The 25,257-nt window shown below is 41.9% G+C and overlaps 1 protein-coding gene across 1 annotated transcript in view; it reads left to right on the forward strand.

Moving 5' to 3' along the window:
* Nucleotides 1-300: 300 nt before the first annotated feature.
* Nucleotides 301-25,257, forward strand: part of EGLN3 (egl-9 family hypoxia inducible factor 3) — a 28,895-nt gene continuing 3,938 nt past the window's right edge. Inside the window, exons 1-3 of the mRNA XM_043490221.1 lie at nucleotides 301-975; nucleotides 22,315-22,434; nucleotides 24,029-24,165. Of these exons, the coding sequence (XP_043346156.1) occupies nucleotides 619-975; nucleotides 22,315-22,434; nucleotides 24,029-24,165 (614 nt within the window). The 5' untranslated portion in view covers nucleotides 301-618. The remainder of the gene's footprint in view (nucleotides 976-22,314; nucleotides 22,435-24,028; nucleotides 24,166-25,257) is intronic.

Below are 25,257 nucleotides of genomic sequence, written 5' to 3' on the forward strand. Positions count from 1 at the left end.
CAAACTGCTGTTAATCCCATTTACATTTTCAGAGTTGGGATCCAGGTTTTCAAGTTTGTTAAGGGATTTTATGCAAAACTGGGCAAATCGACAGCATTCTAAAAATGCCGTCTGTTCTCCAACTCCTCTCCTGGTCACAAACAAGCGAGGATGGCGCCCGGCTCGCCCGGCTCCTAGAGCGAGGGGTAAACCCGGCCGGGTGGTGGACTGGGGAGAAGGGCTGTCCCGGGGGCGGTCCCGGGGCGGAGCCTGGGCGGGGCCCGTGACGCGTGGAGTCGGGCCGGCTCAGTGGCTGGACCTCAGCCTCTCCCCGCCCGGGGCCGCCGCCGCCGCACCAGTGGTGGCTCCACATTTCCCAAAGGGGCCCTCCGACTCTTCACTGGGCCAGTCTGGCGCTGACTCGCGGAGCTCCGCACAACTCCCGCTGGTCTCTAAACGGGATCCCTCCTCCCCAGAGTTGCGGGCAACTTTCCCCTCTCCCTGGCGCCGCGGTGGCTTGGGGACCGTGGCCGCCGCAGGTAGCTGAACTCCGAGCCACTCTCCCCGCGCCTCGGCTGAGCGCACACGCAGGTCGCTCTCTGCACGCTGGGGGTCCCCAAGCTCGGCTTGGCGGGCGGGATGCCCCTAGGACATATCATGAGGCTGGATCTAGAGAAAATCGCCCTGGAGTACATAGTGCCCTGTCTGCACGAGGTCGGCTTCTGCTATCTGGATAACTTCCTGGGCGAGGTGGTGGGCGACTGCGTCCTGGAGCGCGTGAAGCAGCTGCACTGCAACGGGGCCCTGCGGGACGGCCAGCTGGCCGGGCCCCGAGCCGGCGTCTCCAAGCGGCACCTGCGGGGTGATCAGATCACGTGGATCGGGGGCAACGAGGAAGGCTGTGAGGCCATCAGTTACCTCCTGTCCCTCATCGACAGGCTGGTCTTGTACTGCGGGAGCCGGCTGGGCAAATACTACGTCAAAGAAAGGTCCAAGGTAGGACGCGCGCGGGCGCCCGGCCGCTGCTGCAGCCCGGAGAGCGGGGACGTTCGAAGTCCGTTGTCTGTCCCCTTGGCAGGGCTGCAGTCGAACTTTAGTTTTTAAACAAGAAGCAAGAAGTCCGCCTGCCCCCCACCCCCGCCCCTCACATTTCCATAGGTTGTTAGAAACGTTATGTATGATCTGAGACACACTCGAACTCGAGATCTTAAATGTCTGCTTTCAAGTCACTTAATAGTGCCCTTCAGCCCTTCACTGTGTTGAGAGGGGATTACAACAAAAGCGCTTTTAGAGAATTCTAGGGACAGTGTGATTTCACAGTGTGGCATTTGGTTTGTGGAGTCTGGCAGGTGTGAGGAGAATTTGATCTGTGAAAGAGTAAGGTTCATCCTCACTTTTGGGTGCTGCCCTTGGCTTGTTGCATCCAGGACATTGTTTGATCATCCAGTTGATGTGAAAATTCTCTCCTGGTGCTGAGCCCCAGCCACCACTTACCTTTCCTGTCAATTTCTGGGGAAATCCACTCAGAACAACCAGTTGAGTGATCAGGAGAGGGTAGTCAAGTACCTCTGGAAAGAAACCATGTTTTTGTTCACATCCCAGCAGTCTCTCCTTAGGTGGTAATTTTTCTTGGAAACATTTACAGGTAGATTGGCAGAACTATGGGAACGTGGGGTACCATAATGTTGGGCATGTACATTATGCTGGGATAGTCCTGCTACTCAAGTGTTTTCTACAAATGATAATCCAACCAGTTTTCCAGGGTATTTCTGAGAGTGATTTATACTCCTTTTATTGTAGACCCTGTCAAGGGGCACTTAGAGCTGTAGAGAAGTTTTGTAGAGAAGTTTTACTTTAACACAGTGAGGCAAAACATACTAGTGTGAGAAGGAAGGTGAACATTCACCTATGTACCACTCTGTCACACTGCATGTAGTATTCTTCAACTTAAGACTGCACCTGTGATATTAATAAAACACACCGTTGTTGTCTCATTTGTCCCATAAGCTGAGAGGAACACTTTTTATAAAGGAAAAATGGCGAAGACTGAAAGTGCATAGAAAGGAAGGGGTTGGCTTGATCAAGTAGAACAGGGGAGAAAGAGATTGCAGTTACCTTTCCAGCCAGGAGGACAGGGCTGGAAACACTATTTTTCATAGAATGCAAATAAAGTAAATCTTAGAAGGAAATGCTGCTTCCTAACCTTTGATTGAGGGAAAGCTCAGTTAGCTGGTCTCTGTAGAACATTTAGGGTAAAGTGCCTCTTTACGCCTGTCCCATCATTTTGGTGATGAACTAGAGAACCGTTGGTCTTGATTAGTTGTGTTTCTGCACTTGTTTTGTAAATGACTGCGCCTTTCGGATGGGGGAGGGCTCTGGCTAGCCTCTGTGCTGTGGAGGTGCTTGTGGTTTCAACCTGAAAACAGCAGATGGCTTCTCTTCAGTTTTTCAAAGTTTCTTTCAAATTTTGTTGTTATGAAATTCACTCCCAGCATTATAGGAATGGAATTTGCTCAGCAAGAGATCAGAATTCATTGATAGAAAGAGGTCACTAACATATTTAAAAGTTAAATTTTTTGTTTTTGTTTTTATTGTAGATTTGACTTAACAGACAGTTGTTGGGTTTTAGGCTAGAATTTAACTCCACAAATTGAATGAAAAGCATTGTGTACCTCTGAGTAAGGGGGGAAAAAAGATCTCTGGATGTGATTCTTCAATTATGGATTATCATATGGGTATAACAAAACTTCAGTTAACCCTTTCAGAAGGTGACTGAATTGAAAAGAGAAAATTCATCTTTTGGCCAATGAAGAGACCTCTATCCATACCTTGATTTTCAGCTTTGCTTTAGCTGTTTGGCACAAAGCTCTTTATTTCTGGTCTTTAGAATAATCACCTGTAAACTTGGATATTCCCTGGTCAGCTAGAACCAAATGTAGACCAAACTTGAGCAAACCATTATTATTGTTTGTATAAAGAAGTCTCCTTGGTAATGTCTTATGGCCCCTCAGTCTCTTACTTGAAGTTCATTATTGAAGCATTATAGAAACACATTTCAATTTTACATGATTTATAATAGTTCTACCTTAATTTAACCTTATTTACTTCTCTTCCCTCAACTGAATGCCTTACTCTACTGCTTCCCAGGGTAGTGATACAAACCCAGTTTCCTGCTCCATCCTCAAAGCAGGTTTTTAATAAAAACTAAATTTTTAAAAGGAAGAATTTGTACATTTATTTTAAACATTTATTTGTAATTTTTTATTACGGAAATTTTCAAACATATATGTGTAGAGAGGCTAGTGTAATGAGCTCCCACCACCCGTTTTCAACAACTGCCAATAGATACATTTATGTATTTTAGACCAGTTGTTTTTTAGATACTTGAAATTTGTTTGTGTTATGCTTATCAATCCTGATTAAGCACTTTTCCCCCTGAACTTTTAAAGGTCATTGAACAGTGTAATAATGCTTTTTATCTCGATGAAAGAATTACTAGAGGCATTGGGAATAGGATAGGAATATATACTAATCCTAAAATTGAAATTGTGGAAGCGTATGGAAAGAAACATTAAAGGGTTCCTTCCCCTCCCTGCCACAAAAGTTGTTACTGATCAAAATTTATCTACCTCCGCTTTGTTAGAAAAAAATCCAGGGGTGCTGAAGACTCCAGGGAAGACGTTTCCATACACAGCAGAATGGTGCCCCCTAACTTCAAGTACTATCATTGCTTTCAGGCTATGAAAAGATTTCTTATCTGTTACTCCCTTTTGGATAATTTTGACCATATCCAAGATAAATATTGGTTTTAATTTGCTTCTCTTGCTTTGGCTGCCTAGATCTTGGACGTGGCTGTTTTCCAGAGGACCTGTAGTTTATAGAACCCAGAATCCTTCTGTTTGAAGTATCTCACTGTAGACTCACTAGTTAATAACTCTAATAATAATAATAGCTACCTTTTAATGAGCAGTTGGTTCCATCTGGCACTGTGCTAAGCACTTTTCAGACACTATCTGTCTGACTTAGTCTTCAGAACCATAATCTTTGGCAAATTGAGTGATTAAATCATCTGCCCAAGGTGATGAAGTCAGCAGTGAATGCAGTTTGTCACAAGGGTTAGGGATTTGGACTTAACCTTCACTAAGCTTGTGGCCGTAGGTAAGTTTCAGTTTTCACCAAGTGTAAAGTGAAAGATACTACCTTACAGCTTGGAGGGTGGGGGGATTGGTGAAGAAGCATGAAATAAGATAATGAACATAAAATTCTTAGCAGAATTCTGAGCCTTCATAAATGTTACAAGGGGAGATTTGGGATTCTGACCCAGTTCTGATTGAACCTAGAGTTTGCTTTTGACTCTTAGGCTCTTACATTCCCTCCTTTCATTCCCTCAGCGTGGGGAATTTTTCTGGAGTAGGGAGACTAAGGTGGACAGACATCATGCCTGCCCCACTAGAGCTTACATTCACATGTACTTTTGAGTTGTAGGACCCTCGGCTTACACTTGATCAATTCTCCAGCTTAAAAAAGAAAAAACCCAAACATTGAAGTGGGTCTGTTAAGTACATTGGAAGAAGAGAATGGAATGCCGTGCTAATGTTTTCCTACTGTTATTTGCAGGAAACGCATTTATTAACAAAATTGGTTGTTAGGGTTCCTGACTGGACTAGCTCTGGATGATAGGGTTATGGGATTTGTATTGTGAATCAACAGGTCCGTCCTCCCCTGGAAACTGTACAAAGAAATGATGAAACAACCATAAGTTGTGGATAACAAAAAATATATCACAAATGGTGGGTTTGTTACTTCGCTGCTAGAGCACTGACAGTTTTGGCCCTTCCTTCTGTGATGGCAGGAATATTCATGACTTGATAGAGCTTATTATGGTTGCAAACTGCCTTAAGCAAACCTGGGATAATGAATTTCAAAGAATAGAACCTCTCTCAGGACCCAAGTGCAGGAAATGCAGTTGGGGTTCACAGAAGCCTGGAGCCATGAACTGAGAACGAGAAAGGCCTTAACATCCAGGAGAGCAGGTGTGTTGGTTCTTGTCTCTGGCACTCTATGGCCTTCGTATTTGCTTCTCTGCTTGCACGCTGTTTATTGCCGTCTCTACCTTCCATGCAGCTCTTACTGATTCCTCTGCAGTTGGCTCAAGATGGCTGCCTCACAATGCTCATTTCAGCCTCAGTTTGACTTCAACAGAGACTTGACTAACATTGTAGGAATGCTTTTTCATTTCCTGAGAGAAAGCATTATGGTCTCACTGTGGCTCAGAGGATCCATCAGCCTTGGGTGGCGATGGTTGAGGGGGGCATGTGGAATCATACATAACAAATACAGGTTACCAGGGCCTGTGAGAGGTGCAGTTCTTAGAGTAAAGGGTTTGGGGACTAGACATCATACATGGTGTCTCTGCAACTAAAATCTTACAAATTTGTCTGTCAATGAGTTATTTCAGGGGAATGAGGCACTAAATTTTAAAGCATGGGAACACCTTTCTATAAGGATGTGAGGATTCTTATAAAAGGTTTTGTATTTGAAAGTCACTTAGCTCTTGGCGGAAGAAAATAATTTACAGAATACAAACTTAGTGAAGCAAATTTCTCCACAGGGTGTGTTTTCATAGAGTTCTTTGTGCATTTTGTTGAAGGACACTTGGGAACACAGAAAAGGTGTGCATGTATGTTTCCTTTATCATTTCTATTGTTCAGTTTCGGGCCAGTGGCCACCGCAGCCTTGTCTGCTTGCAGTGAAGCGGGAAATCAGGAGGTATCAATTTAATTTATTCATTCACAAATCATTAAATGTCTTACACTGCAGTCCATCTGTATGTGGATGGGAGAAAGGAGATGGAAAGGGATGATAAAAGCACCTAAAGAAGTAAGCTGAAAGTTGAGTGGTGTAAAATAGTTGTTACCAACTTTGCTGTCTCTTTTTCTGGTTTAACAGGCCACTTTTACACTGATGGGTCATTTTTGTTTCTCTTCTTTGAGCTTTCTCCAGTTTCTCTATTTACTAAACATGAAGTGACCAAAACTATTAGGATTTTAATGTTAAAGTTTTTTGCACCTAGGGAAGTATCAGAAGGAGCCCAGCTAGCTCAGTGGTAAAGAATCGACCTGCCAATGCAGAAGATATGGGTTTTATCTCTGATCTAGGAAGATCCCCTGGAGGAGGAAATGGCAACCCACTCCAGTATTCTTGCCTGGGAAATTCCATGCACAGAGGAGCCTGTCAGGCTACAGTCCATGGGGTTGCAAAGAGTTGGACACGACTGAGTGAATAACACTTAGGTGGGAATTACATAGTCTGTCTGTGCATTCAACTTTTGGATGTCATGAACTATTTCCCTTTCTGACCTTACTTAGCTCAAGCAAAATTTGTAAATACTCTCCTGATTCTGGGCTTCCCTGGTAGCTCAAACGGTAGAGAATCTGCCTGCAGTGCAGGAGACCCAGGTTCAATCCTTAGGTCGGGAACATCCCCTGGTGAAGGAAATGGCAACCCACTCCAGGATTCTTGCCTGCAAAATCCCATGGACAGAGGAAGCTGACAGACTACAGTCCATGGGGTCACAAAGAGTCGGACACGACTGAGCAACTTCACTTCCTTCCTGATTCTAGACTCTGGCTAGAAGAATTTCAGATATTATTCAGATGTATATTATTACAACTCTATCCTGAAAAGGCTCTGTGTCTGGGAGACTTCTCTGATGAGCTTAAAATTGGGAATGGAGTTTAACCCATAAAGAGCAGAGCACATTGGAGAAGCATCTCCAAGCACCCCAGCATCCCGGCACTGGAGGTTAAAGTTCTGAGGACATCTCACCTATGGACCATGTTTGGCAAGACCTCTGCTTCTGACTCACCTTTGTGGCCTCCAATAAATTAAATGACAGTTTGACCTGTGTCTATTGAACATCAAGGAGCAGCTTGCAGGTTAGCGCAACAGAGGTTATTAATTTTTCATTAATTATTATAGGTCTAGACTTGATAATTCCTTTATAGCAGTATTGTAGCTGTTAACTAATATTGCTCTAAGAAACGAGTGTCATTTTTCTCTAGTGTTTGTCAAATGTGCATGTTCTGACAGTAATGATAGTTCAGATGTATTCTGCTGGGCAACTGCCAGGGGTGCCCAGTGGGTAGCTGAATCCAAAGACACTAGAATTGTAAATTCGACAGACAAATCATTTTATGATGCCAGACTAACGAATTTGACTTTGGCAGATTGCCAGGAGCCGTTATTTTGGCTCAGATTCAGAGCTATGTGTCTGTTTGCCAAGCAAGATTAGTTAGCTTGGTTCATTATACATAGAATTTGTACCTTCTTTCCCTTGATTATTTTGATCTTAAACCAATGAGGCTCTTACCTTAATTTTGTATCATCTTTTGATATTGATTTGTAGGCAAGTTCCTATTCTTGTTTTTGGCGAACTGGTAGTGATGGAGTGTCATATTTTTTACCCCCTGCCCCACCCAACCCCAGCCTTACAGATATATGAGTTTGCAGTTGTTGATTGCAAGCTTTCAGATTTTGTTCTGGATTCATTTTGTTCCTACTTACTGAGTGTTCTCCAGGCTCAGTACAATGTTAATAATACCTCCTTAAGTCAAACCAACTTAACTTTAAATTTTTATCTTTATAAGATTTTTAAAGGTTACTTTCCATTTACAGTTATTGCAGATTGGCTATATTCCCTGTGTTGCACATACATCCTTGAGCCTGTCTTACAACCAAGAGCTTGTACCTCCCACTCTCTCACCCCTATCTGTCTCTGCCCTCTTCCTCACTAGTGACCACTTGGTCTCACAAGCAGTTTGGTCTTGTAATCTACTTTTTTGTTATATCTCTTCATTTGTTGTACTTTTCAGATTCCACATACAAATGATATCATACAGTATTTGTTTTTTTCCATCTGATTTATCTCACTTAGCATAATGCCTTCCAAGTCCATTCATGTTGCTGCAAATGGCAGAATTTCATTCTTTTTTATTGCTGAGTGGTATTCCATTGTATATATACCACATCTTCTTTATCCATTCATCTGTCGATAGACACTTGGGTTGCTTCCATATTTTGGCTATTGTAAATAATGCTGCTATACACATTGAGGTTAATGTATCTTTTTAAATTAGTGTTTCCATTTTCTTTGGACATATACTCAGGATGGGGATTGCTGGGTCATATGATAGTTTTATTTTTAGTCAAATCAATTTTCATTCTTTAGAGGATGCAATGATCACAGTTTCTCAAACTCTGGAGTAAATATACCTATCTCATATTTTTGTTTCCAAAATGAAACTCAAATGCTATTCAGTTCAGTTCAGTTCAGTTCAGTCACTCAGTCGTGTCCGACTCTTTGCAACCCCATGAATCACAGCACACCAGGCCTCTCTGTCCATCACCAACTCCCGGAGTTTACTCAAACTCATGCCCATCGAGCCGGTGATGCCATCCAGTCATCTCATCCTCTGTCGTCCCCTTCTCCTCCTGCCCTCCAATCCCTCCCAGCATCAGGATCTTTTCCAATGGGTCAACTCTTCGCATGAGGTGGCCAAAGTACTGGAGTTTCAGCTTCAGCATCAATCCTTCCAATGAACACCCAGGACTGATCTCCTTTAGGATATAGAAATAATCCCCAAATACAAAGATTCAAACAACATGAAAGTAGCCTTGATTATCTGCCAGTGGGAAGAAGACAAATTGAAAAATTTGATTCCGGGTGTCAGTGACATCTATTTTTGGTTTTCTTCCGGCAAATTGAAATTGTTTTGAAGTATTCAAGATAATACTCTCCTTTTTGAGCATTGCTTGGAAATAGTAAAGATGTACTATACTGTTTGAAACAGCCTGGACATTTGCGGGGAGCTTGCTTGTGTTCTCAAAGACACAGAGAACATTCTTCCCGTGCCCCTCCCTCCACGTTCCCTCCACGTCCCCTCCCAGTTCTACTCATCTGTCTAGTCAAACCTGAGGGACTATTACTCAGAAATCTCAATACCCAACACAAAGTTGGCAGTCAGTCTTTTTTTTTTTTTTTTTGATGACTTTCCTATTGATTTTGTCTTGCAGGTTAATTTGATTGTTTTGGAGTAGATAAACACAACTTTTAAACATTGAAGGTTCAGTCAGGAACATGTAGTAGTCTTGGTTAAAATCTGGCTATTTGGTGCTGTTTTAGCTTTTGAAGGCTCATTGTAGATACTTAAGTTTTGTCTTTTTAAAAAAAAAAATCTAAATTTTGTCTTTCATGGTATTGTAGAAATCCTTGAGGAGGGAAGTCTTTTAAAGATACCTACTTTAAGCAGAAAGAAATCATCTGCCTTTGGTTCTTGTCCTCCTTGTGATCCATTTTAATGTGTTTCGCTAGAGTGTTAAGTAATGTACAACCCAACACTAATCATGCAGTCTCCATGCTCAACAAAAAAATTAAAAAACCCAAGAGTGCTTTCTCCCCATTGTCCACCGTTTACGCTGTGAACTTAGTGTGCTATTTAAGTTTCTCCGCTTCTGACCTCATCTGACCTTTCTACATGTAATCTCCCACTGACAGCCTTCCTTCCCTCCGGATCCCTGAAGTGCTAGAAGCTGATTTGCCAGGCAAACCAGGCGTCTCCATTGTCTTGTCCTCAAAATCCATCTTAGTGCCTTTGCATGAAATTCCCTCCTGCTCCCTAGAACGCTGTGGGTGGCTCAGCCTGGGCCGCCCCAGTAGGCTTATTTCTTTGGCTGCTTACCCTGCCCCTCATTTACTTCTAAATTCTTTGACGGCAGAGACTATTAAGCTTGATATATACTTTTAGTGCCTCCCCACAGTCCTTTACTGTTGACTTAATTTCATCTTTAAAAGGAACTTCGATTTTAAGGATGTCAGAGTATCAAAAAGAAAAGATAAATATTTTGTTAGGCCAAAAAGAAAGATTTTCAACTTGGTCCCTAATTTGATGCTAAAGGGTTTAACTATTTTATTACATTGACAGGCTGTGAGGGACCATCTGATAGGAGAGACTTTGGCTATGTAAGTTTTTTTTTTTCTCAATTCTGAAAGTCTATGCTTTGCCCTAGAAAGTACCAAGTTGCACTCAGATCCTGGCAGCTCATACTTAGTGGTCAGACTCAGAGAAGCCTGGGACCACGAGGCTAGGACCCCAGCTTCTGGTCCTCACTCGGTCCCTTACAAGTAGCATCTCAGGACCTCAATTTCCACTTCCCTAGGAAGGAAGTCAATTTTTATTTTTATATTCGAACTTAATTTTAGTCAGCACCTTACTAGAGACTGGGATGGACATTTTATATTTTATTTTGTCTCACTATGTTCAGTTCTCTGAGCCTCACTTTCCTCATCTATAACACGGGTACAATAATAAATATCTACATCCAGATGATAAGGAATTAAATGAAAACTGAGACTGAGATTTCATTTGAGAGAGCAGATGAGTATTTTCAGTGCCTCTGATTGCATTCCTGAAGAAGAGATCTAACTCTATCAGCGTCACACCTCAATGCTGACATGACAATAATCCTCAGCAATGCTACAGAGTTGCAGTTGGAATGTTTCCTGCTAATTTCAAGAATCATGCTGTAAAGCCTGTGCCAGAAGCTGCCCTGTAGGAATTCCTCTTACTTCCTGCTCTACCCATCACCTCCTGTTCTCTGAGTTAACTAGTTGTTGTTTGTTGTTCAGCTAAGTCATGTCCCACTCTTTGTGACCCCATGAACTGCAACACGCCTGGCTTCCCTGTCCTTTACTATCTTCCTGAGTTTGCTCCCACTCATGTCCACTGAGTCAATGAAGCCATCCAACCATATCATTCTCTGTCACTCCCTTCTCCTCTCCCAGCATCAGGGTCTTTTCCAGTGAGTTGGCTCTTCACATCAGGTGGCCAAAGTATTGGAGCTTCAGCTTCAGCATCAGTCCTTCCAATGAATATTCAGGGTTGATGTCCTTTAGGATTGACTGGTTTGATATCCTTGCAGTCCAAGGGACTCTCAAGAGTTTTCTCCAGCACCACAGTTCAAAAGCATCAATTCTTCAGCACTCAGTCTTCTTCATGGTCCAACTCTCACTTCCATATGAAAAACCATAGCTTTGACTATATAGACCTTTCTTGGCAAAGTGATGTCTCTGCTTTTTAATATACTGTCTAGATTTGTCATAACTTTTCTTCCAAGGAGCAAGTGTCTTTTACTCACTGTCCATGGTTATTTTGGAGCCCAAGAAAATGAAATCTGACACTGTTTCTACTTTTCCTCCATCTATTTGCCATGAAGTGATGGGACTGGATACCATAATCTTAGTTTTTTGAATGTTAAGTTTTAAGCCAGCTTTTCCACTCTTCTCTTTTACCTTCATCAAGAGGCTTTTTAGTTCCTCTTCACTTTCTGCCATTAGAGTGATATCATCAGCATATCTGAGGTTGTTCATATTTCTCCCAGCAATCTTGATTCCAGCTTGTGAGTTAACTAGAGCAGATGACTAATTCTAATTCCCCTTGACTTTTTATCATTTAGGCTGAGGCACTGCACAGAAACTCTTGGTTTGTCACAAAATAGCCATGATTTCTCCAAGTGTGGTTGTTGGAGCAGCAGCAGCAGCCTCATCCAGAAACCTCTTGGTAATGCGTAGTCTTGAGCTTCTCCCCAAACCTAGTGAACCAGAAGCTCACTGTCCTCCAGGCATTTCTCATACAGGCTGAAGCTGGAGAACCACTGAGTGAAATAAATATGAGGAAGCTAAATGGGGCTGTTGTTCTATTTTTCTGTAGTTTCTCCATCGGTGAGAAAATCAGTTCCATCAGCTGATTCAATCTGCACTTATTCACAGTGAAAACTAAAAAGTACAAGTGTTTTTGGCTCATTTGGGAAATTTTTTAGAAAAGCACTTTAGCATGTTAAGTACACACACACACACACACACAAAACACACCCATGATTTATCTGTTATTTGTTTCAATAAAGTTAAGTTTTCAGAACCAGGATTGGAGTGGAATTTGGAACCGAGTCTCTCCTGTTATGTTGAATGAAGGGGAGCAATCTTCGTTAATATTAGTGTGTGCAGAGTACTGTTCCCCTATCTGTATCCTACAGCCCAGCAAGGAGTGCAAGCTGAAGGCATGAGGGAGAACAGGAAAGAACCGTAATAATTTGGGAACAAACTGGAAAAGAGCAGATGATTCTCTGTATTGAGCATCTGTTATGCGCTAACTGAACACCACACAGAAACCTAAGGTTATGTTGTCTGACCCTCTGGGGTAAGATGGCTGAGGTGTGGGATTCTAAGGGAGGGGAAACCAGGAAAGGAATCCAACTTGATCATAATCAAAGGTCTGACTCACTAGAAATCTGAGAGTAGCTGGCACTTGCCTTTTCTGCATGGAGAGCTTTGAGTTCTCAGTAATGCAGTGTGAGCCCATATTTGGTAAGTCACGAGAATCCTCTGAGAATCCTTTGTTGTGTTATCTTGGAATTGAAGGAAGACAATTTCACTCATGGTCACTCTGGAAATAATTGCACATGTTTTCAGTGAACAACTTTTTCCTGGTATTTCTGAAGCACTGTTTAGTGGTGGAAAGACCATGTTTAGTTCTATAATGTCCTGCAAGTTACTTTTTGTCTCTCTCAGTTTCCACATTTTTAAAATGGGGCTTTTTTTCAGAGCCCCATCTTGAAGAGACATTGCTGTTGTTGTTCAGTTGCTAAGTCGTGTCTGACTCTTTGCAACCCTATGGACTACAGCATGTGAAGGGACTTGGGGACAATTAAATTAACCATCACTGCCCCCTAGACTCAGAGTCAGGCACTCCTTTATTTCTAGTCCCCTTGCTGCTCACCAGGGTACTTTATACATTTCTCTCAGAAGAGCCTTTTGTTTTCCACCCATCTGAGTGGCCCTCTGGATCTCACCCCTGTTGTAAGCCACAGTGGGTTTATATCCAGTGTGTTCTATGATATGATATTAGAAAGTTCTGTACTTGGTGAATTCTAATTAATTGTGTAGTGGTAGTCAGGAATCTCCTGAATAAGCTTTGCACTCCAGGAAGGAAATTTTGTCTCATCCCTCGGATTCCTGGGAGTTTACTAAGTGTTGCCCTTTGTCTTCCCAAGGGAAATACACTTTGTATTTCCTTTAAAGTTTTTTCTTGATTGGTCGTTTACCTTCTGACTTTGAAATAGTCTGAAGACCTTAGCTGGTATTGACCCGAGCTAAAAAGCAAGATCTTGGAGAGGCTGACTTCCTCCCGCAGACCTTGGGGTAGGACCTGGGGATGAGACTGATGGTTGACCACCTGCATCCCAAGCAGATATGGGGCTACAGTTTAGAGCGGGATTGAGCTCTGCAGTGTGAATAACCCATCAGAGACCACTAATGTTCTGCTGCGGGATTGAGTGTTTCCTTTGCTCTTTGCTTTTGTTGAAATACAGCCCCCCCACCCCAATCCCCAGCCCCCACTTTCCCACCTCTGCCCTGGAGCTTTTAGTTCACAGACTCAACACCGAGCACACTCATTTTTCTTTCTTTTGCATTTTATGATTTTCTATCATTAGGCAAAGGGTGACAGGCAAGGGTGAGAGTAAGTAGACACCTCAAGAAGAACTGAAGATCTGTAAGACATTAGATATAAGATATAAGACATTAGATAAGCTGCACTGGTAAAGCATGACGTCATTCTCTAACTGGGTTCCGAAAAGCCAGTTACTTAAACTCCTTGTGCCTCAGTTCCTCATCTGTAAAACGGAGGTGATAATGGTCCCCACCTTATGGAGCTATTATGAATAGCGAATGAGGTAGTATTTGTGAAACACATAGAACAGTGTCAGGCACGTACAAATGTTTGTTCAGTAAATAAATGTGCCTCCTGAGTTATATGAATTATGGTTCTGACTTGTTGTGTCATTCCTTTCGTTCAGCAGATATATTTCCAAGTGCTGAAATTCAAATGTGAATATAAGATCTGGTTTCCTAGAAAGTTCTTTAACTTCACTTTTTCCAACATAGTTGCACTGTCCCAAGTCTCTTCAAATTCATTGGGAATTGCAAATAAAGTGTTTCCTGTTTCTCTTAAGAACGTTGCTTCAAGGCATTTTTCTTGACATGTTTTGATTAGTAACTCTATATTTTTGTATATTACTCAATAAAATCTTGTTTTACCAACTGTATTTAAGTTATCATGGATTCCCTCAAGTGTTTTAGGATTCATTCCAGATGAAAATTTAAAGCCAACCATGCTTAATTCTCTGACAATCCTGTGGTCATAAACATTCTTTTTTTTTCCTTTTCAGCTCAAAGCCTTTAGAAAGCCACATGTAAAGTTTTATTTACTGATAGGTCTGTTTCTCACATCAAAGGAAGTTAAATGGGGGAGTTCCTACACCCATACTGCCTTAAGGATTACTCATGAATTTCCTTTTCTGTAGGAATGGGATAACTTCTAGATCCCTATGATAGCTTCCAGAGTTAACGACTTCTACTGAAAACTTGTGGGCAGGGTGACTCAGGACAGATGGCCACTAGTTCACCTTCCCCTTAACCTGGAGATCAAATGAGAGAATGTGTGTAAATTGCCACCCTCCAGTGCTCCTTGGCTACATGGGTCTTCAGGAAATAACAGTTGATACGATTTGGGGAAAGGTCTCGGAATGGAGGGGGTTAAATGGCCTTAACCCAGGGCCTGGCTGACTTTCGGGGATTTCATAACTGCAAGGAAGCCCTTACTGAGAACATTTCTCTGGTGACTCGGGTGGGGTTGGGGGAGGGCGCTCCCGTGCCGGGCTCTGTGCTCGGGTGTGGGCTGGCTGCCACCCTCACGCAGCGCACGTAGCCCTGTCACTCAGCCGTCACCCCGCTGGCCCGGAGCCAGGCCTCCGCGGGAAGGGCTGCCTTCCCAAACCCAAACAGCCTGTACTGCTGTGCCGATGTTCCCCGGCCTGTTTACTGGGCTTAATTGCGGGGCTCTGCTTGAATCCCCTCCAAGGAGAGGAATTAAGCACAATTCAAAACGGAGTGACAACAGTCTCTTAAATTCCTGGCCTCTGAGAGTTTCAGTGGCTTCTGGGGGAAGGGTGATTCCCTCAAGTGCAGGGTGATTCACTCAGGTTCATGCACGAAGTGCAGGATCCCCTCAAGAGAATTTTGATCTAGTTCAGTCAGAACCTCACAGGCCTGTGACTCCTCTGTAAGCTTAGGCATGCTTCTGTGTGTGTATTACATATGCATATTTCTGAGGGTGGGGTGGGAGCCAGCTCTTGAATGTAAGAATCTCAAGGAGCTATTATCACTGAGCTAAGAGAAATGACTAGAAGGTTTCAGAGTCTTGATAGTTGCTAATGGTTTGTTGAATGATCCCAAAGTTAGGACCAAGTTCGTAATGAAGAGGGACGCTGATGAAAGAGGTCTACCTGAGGACAGGTTTTCAAGTGAATATGGTAAATTCCCTGCCTTTCTAGGCAGGCTGCTCTTGCCTGGTAGGAAGGAACCACAGGCCCATTTCACCAGAGCCACTGAGAGTGGCTTATAACTTCTGATTTTTCATTTTCAGAATTACTGAAGCTCCTGCATTTTAACAAAATTTAGGTATGGGGCATAACGATTATTGTTCTAAATTGGAGATAAGGTTATATGTAGCAGAGTTCTAGGTATGTGGGTTCAGGGAGAAGAATTTTTTGTGTGGATTTAGGGCATATGAGGAAGGTAGAAGTTCTCAGTATAGAAATAGAATTAGTAGAAGATATTTGAGGGAATAACTTGGGGTTTGTCAGAAGAATTACTTGCCTCTTGGACATTGACTGCCTGATGTTCTGAATCTTCTGAACTGTATGGTCAGATGCTGAAACTTTGGGAATGGGAGCGTGGTAGCTGGATCCAGCTCTTGTTGTTACCCACCAGAAGCATATTCCCCATTTCTTCATTCCCTTACATCAGTCTTTTACTTGGGCAGTAGGAGGAAGCAAGTACCTAGACTTGCTTTTAACTAACCAGATAGATAACAAGCAAGATGCCAAGATAACTAGTGACAGTTTGCATACTTTTTTCTGAAGTTAGAATGAATATGAAGACTCTAAAGCACTTTTTCTGCTTCTGAGCTGTTCAGCAACACATTGAGAGCTTACTTTTTTCTAAAACTGGCAGCAATGTGAACTGTTCAATGACATTTTCTTGAAACTCTTGGAGAAGGCTTTGCGTAGTTGCAATTATTTTGTAAACATGCCTTGTGAGTATTGTATAAATTTAAGTGACTTAGGTAATATATATATTTTTAATATTCTTGAAATATAGTTAATTTATAATGTCATGTGAGTTTTGGGTGTGCAGCAGCATGATTCAGTTATACATACATATCTACACACACACATATAGTCTTTTTAAGATTCTTTCCCATTATAGTTTATTACAAGATAATGAGTAGAGTTTCCTGTGCTATGGAGTAGGTCCTTGTTGGTTATCTGTTTTATGTGTAGTACTGTATATATTTTAATCCCAAACTGCTAATTTATCCCCCTCCCTTCCCCTTTGGTAAGCATAAGTTTGTTTTCTGGGTCTGTGAGTTCTGTTTAGTAAATAAATTCATTTGTATCATTTATTTTTAAGATTCCATGTATAAGTGATATCATATGATATTTGTCTGATTTAGGTAATATAAATTGGACCCATTTCTGGCCAGTAAACTTCAGCTATTACATTCTCCACTATGACTGCTTGGCTGTTTTTCCAAGCTAAACAAGGTTTATGGTCTTGTGTATTTTTTCTCAAGTCTTTACTCATCTAACATTCTGTGTGGTTGGTGTCTTATGGTATAGTGAGGAAATGATCCTGGGCCCCCTTTGCTGTGTCCGGAGCAGATGTTGGGGAAGGACTAGAGAGGAGAGAGGTTTGGTGAAGGCAGTGTGGATGGCACTGAAGGATACAGCTGAGCCTGGTAAAGAGAGACAGGGAAAGCGCCCCTGTGTAGCTCAGGAAGTGTTACAGACAGTTCCTGGGCTATAGACAGTGATCTCAAAATCCAGTCTGATGGTTTTTTTGGTTTTTTTTTTGTGGCTCTGATTTAACAATTAGGGTTAAAAATATTCAGGAGAGTTTATATACAAATCTGGTTCAGTTACCTGCTACTGTCCTAAAACCTGAAGATTTTTAACATCTGCCCCTCATTGCCACGGATAGAAAATTCCCTAGTTGTAGGTAGCATAGCTCACATTCCAAAGTTCTGACACATACCTGATTGGCTTCAATATTTTAAGTAAGTGAAAGTTGCTCAGTTGTGTCTTGACTCTTTGTGACCCCATGAATAATAGCCTGCCAGGCTCCTCTGTCCATGGGATTCTCTAGGCAAGAACACTGGAGTGGGCTGCCATGCCCTCCTCCAGGGGATCTTCCCATCCCAGGGATCAAACCCAGGTCTCCTGCATTGCAGGCAGATTCTTTGCCAGCTGAGCTACCAGGGAACCCCTCAATATTTTGTTACTTGCAAATGCCACAGGCTATGTGAGTTACTCACCCCTGCTTTTGAAGCTGCAAAAACACTTAGGTAGGATCAGATCCCCTAAGTAGAGACATTTTGAAGCCTCAGTTGAGGGGAACACAAACATGCCTATCATCAGTGCATGTTTTAAAAATAGCTGACAGTAAGCAGTGACAGACTTTATTTTCTTGGTCTTCAAAATCACATGGATGGTGATTGCAGCCATGAAATTAAAAGTTGCTTGCTCCTTAGAAGAAAAGCAATGACAAACCTAGACAGAGTATTAAAAAGCAGAGACATTTCTTTGCCTACAAAGGTCCATGTAGTCAAAGCTATGGTTTTTCCAGTAGTCACATATGGATGTGAGAGCTGGACAGTAAAAAAAAAAAGGCTGAGTGCCAAAGAATTGATGCTTTTGAACTGTGGTGCTGAAGAAGACTCTTGAGAGTCCCTTAGACAATAAGGAGATCAAGTCAGTCAATCCTAAAGGAAATCAACCCTGAATATTCATTGGAAGGACTGATGCTGAAGCTGAAGCTCCATTACTTTGGCCACCTGATGCGACTCATTGGAAAAGACCCTGATGCTGGAAAAGACAGAAGGCAGAAGGAAAAGGTGATGACAGAGGATGAGATGGTTGGATGGTATCACTGACTCCATGGACATGAGCATGAGCAAACTCTAGGAAATGGTGAAGGACAGGGAAGCCTGGTGTGCTGCCGTCCATGGGATCGCAGAGAGTTGGAAACAACAACAGCAAAGTGGTGTTTGGTATGTGCCGGGCCTTACACTGAGTGTTTTACCTGGACTATCACCTTCAATCTTCATAAACCCATTTTATAGATGAGAAAACTGGGATGTGAGCAGGTTAAATACAGGTTATTCTGTATTTAGGTTGCATTTTATTAAAGGTATGTTCTGCTTAGGGACCTTCCATAATTCAAAGCAAATTGGCTGGTATTTCTGTTTCACAGTTGGAGGGGCTTAGTATTTGGCAGTGGACCAAAATACCAGTTTAAAGTTACTCAACCTAGCAGCTTGAAAGTTATGCTCTTTTTTAGCAAATTTTTCAAAATGGATTCATATTTATTATAAATTTGGCAAATAAAATGAGATGATTACTGTTTTAATGTGCTAAGTTAAAATTTCTATAAAAAGTCACTCTCTACCTTAAGATCAAGTTATACTTGTGACTGATGCTGAAGTCATGATGTGCAGTACATTTTTGTAGAAGATCTATGTTGCTGACTGTTTTTAACGAAGTGGTGAGTCTGAGTGGAAGAGGGGATGGGACAGACATACCCCCTTCCCACCTGTGGATTTAAAATGATCCTCATTGCTGAATGGACAGTGGAGGTTGCCAACACCAGGTTTTTGAAGTGGTGTATACATGTGATTGAGCTGTGATCGATTTCAATTAAGAGCATTCTGTTTAGGCGCTGGGATGGAAATCCTGCACTTTCCTTTTTCAACTTTACCTTTGGGATTGATGAGATATGGCTTTTCACAAAGCCGACTTAGTAAGAACTCTTAACAAAAACCTTGTTTTCTTTTCCCCCTGCAGCATTTGGGGAGCATATTTTGTTACTTGGGTTTGGCTGTTAAAGTTCTATGTCTGTGTACGTGTTCAAAGCATCCTTACACATTTCCTGCCAGAATGTGGCCGCCTAGGTATCCAGAGCGCCTGTCTCTGGTCTGGAGCCAGTCTGGAAGCCTGGGAGGGGTTCACCCCTCTCCACTCATTTTCTTCTGTTAAAAGTTGTAGAGAAGCTTCTGGGGAGGGAGCGGGGATAGGGAGCGGGTAGAGGAGTCCACAGTGGGGCCAGAGGAAGGGATGGTGAATGCATAAGGAGACATGTGGATTTATCGGTACATCCAAGGCTAGAACTATAGGACTAAATTGTATGTGTAGTGCTGGTCACACTAACATCTTATTAAACTTTTATAAATTTCAAGTATTAATCTAGTCCGGAAGTTTTGATGAGTAATAAGTGAGACTTCCTGCTGATGAGTTTCAGTGTTAACTGCACAGCACGTTTGTCACTTGATCCTGAAATACTCTGGTGATGTTCTTATTGTTCTGGAGCGTTCTCCTCTCTACAGTCTAAAGCCCTTCCCTGCTTGATGAGGTTTGGATAGCAGCTCCGTTGACCTGATCAGTTTCCGGGGTTTGTTTCTGCCCCGTGCACGATTTGGCACAGAAATGTGTGACTTGTTATTGAAGTGAACCTTGCTTCTCAATGCATCCTTAGCCTCTGTGGTTTCGAACTGTGTCAAAACCCAACAAATATTGGGAATGTGCCCAAGCCAAGACCCATCTCGTGTGGCTCTTGTCCAGAAAACACTGATAAACTGGCCTGTGTAGTTTCAACAGGGCCACTGAGGCTCACAATGATTTCCTTCCATTGTTTTGAAGTTGATGCTGTGGTTTCAGGAATCAGAAGAGAAGGTGAAGATTCACTCTGGCCAGAAAAATTCTGTTTCTCTCCCTTAATCAATCAGATACTTTGCTGACATTAGGAGTTTTGTTCTAAAAATAAATCCCCTGGAATGTGCCAGCTCCTTCACTCTGGGTGTGTTTTATAGATGCAGCAGTTCGTCAAGGAGGTACTTTTGTGAGTTTGTATCTAATTTTTTTTTTTCCTTCAGTTTTTAATCTGAGTCCTGAGGCAGATAAGCACTTCCTAACGCCCCAAAGAACTCTGTTGCTGCTTGTAGGGGTGATGCCTAGATAGAGTGCTAGACCTTCTTGAACCATCAGAGGCCAGGTAATGTAAGCCCTTTAAAGGAAAGAAACCAAGCCTGGGATCACATAATTAGTTGCAGGGTGAATTAGATGGCAGGCATCCAGACCACTGACCTTTTCCTTACAGTAGAGCTATTTAAGAACATAAGATGATGTAGCATTGATGGAGTACTTTTTCTTCTTTTCAGAGCTTCACAGTGGGGAGAGGCTGAGTTGGTAGGGAATCCAGCCTCTAATTATTTGTGGCTTAAGTGACGTTCATTATTGGCTCAGTGGTGGCTCTTATAATCCTAATAGCTGCTTCCAGGGATGGGTAATTCCCTAGTCATTATAGTCGACTTCATTCATCTCTTCTTCCCTAGCTAGGCCCATCATTTCTATCTGCTACCAATCACCTTTCCCCAAGCCATCCTTTGCTTGGTGGTATCATTTGTTAAATCTCAATTGCAGTAACCTCAGAATTCCATCTCTGAAAGATGTTCAAGCTAACAACCTAACTTTAGATTTAAGATGGCATTGCATTGACATTCAAAGAGGATATGGGGATTGCTAGCTGCATGGGGATATAGAGTTTGAGAGATGGTAATTTAAGCCTTAAGATCATTGTAAAACTGAGTTACTATTCAGCCTTATTTTTGTTCTAGTATGCAGTATGTGTGAGTACATGCCAGTGCATGCCTAGTTCATGTCTTCATGTTACCACTGGGAGTGACTTGGCACTCATGGCATTGAAGCTAATTCTTGAGCCACTAGTGCATTAGCGTGGGCTCTACTTGACTGGTTATTTCACCAATGAAACAGTCTTGCCATTTGTGAAGGAAATTGTGAACTGAATTGCTACATGTATGTTTGAAGATGTGCTTTTAAAATGACAAAATCCCTACTGATCTAGGTAGAAAATAAACTTACTCTTTAGCAGAAAGACCTGCTTGTTAATCATTCATTTACTTATCAAATTTTAAAACAAAAGCAAAACAGAGAAAGGAAATTCTCTGATGGTCCAGTGGTTAGGATTCCGAGCTCTCGCTGCCAAGGCTGCAGGTTTAACCCCTGGTTGGGGAACTAAGATCCTACAAGCACTGTGGTGTGCGTCCTCCCCTCCAAAGTAAACTTTAAACAGATACATTCCATGTTTTAGGAATTGTTCTAGGCACTTAAGAATATACCAGCAAACAAAAAGGAAAAAAATCCCCTTTCTCATCTTGTGTTACCAATATCTTCCCTGCAAGTGTCTCATCCCTATAAAGATATTTTAGAAACAAGGCAATGTCCTGTGAAAATAACTGGCTTTTTACACTTTGTCTTATTTTTTCTATCCCTTCCTATAAATTTTCCAGGGAACATTTAGAGGTTTGTTACTTTCTTCGTAGCAATTCCCTAATACTAATTTTTGGTAGGATTTTTAGTTTGGCTTCTTTCTGTATTTCTTCACTTGAATGATACAGGTAGTGTTTGGACAAAAGGAAGAGAATCATTTAATTTGACAATTGTCAATAGGAAAAAGACAAGCATTGAAAAATGCATTAAGATTTCTGTGGGTTTTTTTTCTCTGAGCTGGATTTGACTGTCATTTATGCTGACAAGTTGGGCCACAATTTCCATTGACCCTTCCCTTTTCTTTCTTGTCCTGAGCATTTTATTGAGCAAGCCTAACCTTTTTCTCCTTCGTGATTGGTTCCCATGTCTTTGTAAATGCAAGTATCTTAGCTATTGGTCTAAGATAGTGGTTGATTTGGTGATTCTGGGACATTTGCTAGTAAGGCATAATCTCTAAACTTCAAATCTAGTGATTCTGATCTTGTGGGTCTAGGGTGGAACCCAGAACCTGCCTTTTCAAAAAGAAAAATTTAAGAGGGGCGGGGCATTCTAATAACAACATAGATGTTATCTAAAATGTTTTAGAATTGTGTGATTATTGTTGAACTGCTTTCCACTGGGCTAAGCCGTAAGATATAACTTGGTTGTTAATGTTATATGCTGAAGAGTCCAAATTTATGCACTGTACAAAAACTGAAGAGGCCAGCAGATACCTGTGTCCCATAGCCGCTGAGGAGACTGTGTTATTCATCTGTTCACTGGTGGGAGATGCTTGGCTCAGCTTTGTTAACCAGCTTCCTTTGACTTTCTCTATAGGCGATGGTGGCTTGCTACCCAGGAAATGGAACAGGTTATGTTCGACATGTGGACAACCCCAACGGTGACGGCCGCTGCATCACCTGCATCTACTATCTGAACAAGAACTGGGATGCCAAGGTACTTGAAGTAATGCAAGTAGAGGGAGGGGTTAAAACCATAGGAAAAGAATTCGGATGACTTAGAGGAGAGTTTGGAGTTCATAATTCCCACTGATGAATCTTTTCTCTTTCATATTATCATTTTTTTTCTGCTATGGTTTTAGTACTAGAGTTGATGAGATGAAAATAATAGATGCAAAGTTAATTTGATAGAGGTGGATGAGTAGGGCCATTATTAGGTTATAGGTTATAATTTGGTGATTGATGAGGAGAAGGTACTTTATTATTTTAAAAATGGGGATCAGTGTTTTTAGTCTAATCCAGAGCTGATAGGATTCTTGATTCTCATTGTGGAATAAGACACATACTTTTCCCTGCCAGGAGCAACACTGAGAAGATTTCATAAAAATAGAACCGTAGGATGTTAAAACATCCCCAAGTGACGTTTCCCACACAGCTCTCTCTCTCTGGGTGAAATGTCTCCTTGGTGGCCTCTTGCCATGGTTTACTGTGATCGTGAATGCCAAAGGTTTTGTAGCTTATTTTCGTATTTTTGAACATATATATAGATAGAGATATGAAGTCTGGTGCCATGCTAGCAGACATGTGTCTGGAATTTGTATGTTTTTTAAAAGTTAAGGATGATTTAGGAGTCTGAGAAACTGGAGAACTTTTCAAGCTTATCTGGCTTTTGAACCTTCTGCATCTCCATTTCCTATTCATTAGGCCAGATACTAGCTGTCATAAAGCAAGGATATTTTATCTGAGGTCAGAAAAAGTAAACCTGGGAAACCAGTGAATTAGTGACAAGGTTTGTGTCAGTTCCCTATTTGGTAACATGACTGAAATATATCCCTTAGTTATCCTTTGAAATCTTGAAAGTTAGTGTTACAGGCAAGAGAGTCAAGTTGTCAGATCGGTGATGATAAATCACAAAGGATGAAATCATTCAAAAAATATTTGAGTGCCTGCTAGTGCCAGGCATCGTGCTGTGGGGAACCATCAACATGTAAGACCAGAATTCTACCTTGACAAGATTATTCTAGTAGGACAGATTGGATGTACATGTAAAAAAATGTAGTTCGAGGGAGAGAGTGGTATATGTCATGAGAGATAGAGATAAGGTGGTCTGAGCATTCAGAAAAAAATAGCGTATAACTTCCAGCTGATGAAATCAGGTAGGAGATAGGGGAACTCAAAAGAAAACTGTAAATTCTAATTGAATGGGAGGTTATATGTGGTCACTGTCCTCTGGAGCTGTTAATATTAGATTGAATTACATGAAATGGCTGGGGCGGGAAGAGGGTTATGGGTCAGTCAGATATTGGCAAGTCTGTATAACTGACCTAGTAGAACTCCACTTTGTGTCCTCGGGCTTTGTGACTGTGGGGGTAAGAAGACTTCGTTTGGTATGAGGTGAATAAGGAGATACGTCTAGCCAAGTTTAAAATAACATTTACTACAAAGAATGGCACTGAAGTTAAAATTTGGGATTAATATATGCTTGGAGTGGCAGTTGGAAGATAGCTTTGTTTCTAGATGAGACTGAAGTATCATTGTTAATGAACTGTGTTTGAGGCCACGAAGTAATCTACCTTCTTTGTGGCCCTCAGCGACATGGTGGGGTCCTGCGGATATTTCCAGAAGGGAAATCATTCATAGCGGACGTGGAGCCCATTTTTGACAGACTGTTGTTCTTCTGGTCAGACCGCAGGAACCCACATGAAGTCCAGCCCTCCTATGCGACCAGGTAACAGCCAGGGCCACGAGTGCTCTTGAGAAGCTTCTTGGACAAACCCCAGTTCCCAGAGAATTCTCAAATGTGTGTTGTTTACGGACGAGGGACCAACCATCCCCCTAAGCAGAGAGCAAACCTGTTTGAAGTCAATAAAAATTAAGGGAGAAACTGTGGCTTCTTTAACATATAAAGTCTAACATTGGTTTCAACTGTTAACAAGTCGTTTTCCATTAAGTGAGAGTCTCAGATTCCAAATTTCCCAGAGCGTTCTTTTCTCTTCTTGCCTTTCTTGCTCACCACCCTCCCTTTAAAAAAAAGCCTGATGTTGTTGGCTGCCACATGTCAGGAATCCTATCTGGTCAACTCTGGATGAGTTTAAAAGCTGCCAGTTGCAAGCAGAGAAAAAACCTTGAGAATAGAAAGAGGAATTTGTAACACAACATTGTAAATCAGTGATACTCTAATAAAATTTTAAAAAGGGGTTCAAAAAAAGGAGGTTCAAAAGGGAGGGGATATATTTATCCTTATGGCTGATTCGTGTTGAGGTTTGATAGAAAACAACAAAATTCTGTAAAGCAATTATTCTTCAATTAAAAAATAATTTAAAAAAAAAGAAAGAGGAATTTGTTCTGACTTCTTTTTCTTTTGCCCCTTTTCTTAGCTTAAAATTGTATTGGGTTTACTGTATCCAACATGTCCCAACAATTGGATTTTTCAGACTCCTTTCGTTAGATCACGCATGGGAAGATTTTTCAGAGTAACTGAACAATTTAGTATTGTTTACTATTAATATAGAAATTCTTGTGTGTGCTTGCTTAGTCATTTATGTCCAACTATGCCACCTCATGAGAAGAGTTGACTCTTTGGAAAAGACCCTGATGCTGGGAGGGGTTGGGGGCAGGAGGAGAAGGGGAGGACAAAGGATGCGATGGCTGGATGGCATCACCGACTCGATGGGCATGAGTTTGAGTAAACTCTGGGAGTTGGTGATGGACAGGGAGGCCTGGCATGCTGCAATTCATGGGGTCGCAAAGAGTCAGACACGACTGAGCGACTGAACTGAACTGATGCCACCATGGACTGTAGCCCTCCAGGATCCTCTGT

The sequence above is a fragment of the Cervus canadensis genome, chromosome 17 (genome assembly GCF_019320065.1).
Source record: "Cervus canadensis isolate Bull #8, Minnesota chromosome 17, ASM1932006v1, whole genome shotgun sequence".
NCBI lineage: Eukaryota > Metazoa > Chordata > Mammalia > Artiodactyla > Cervidae > Cervus > Cervus canadensis.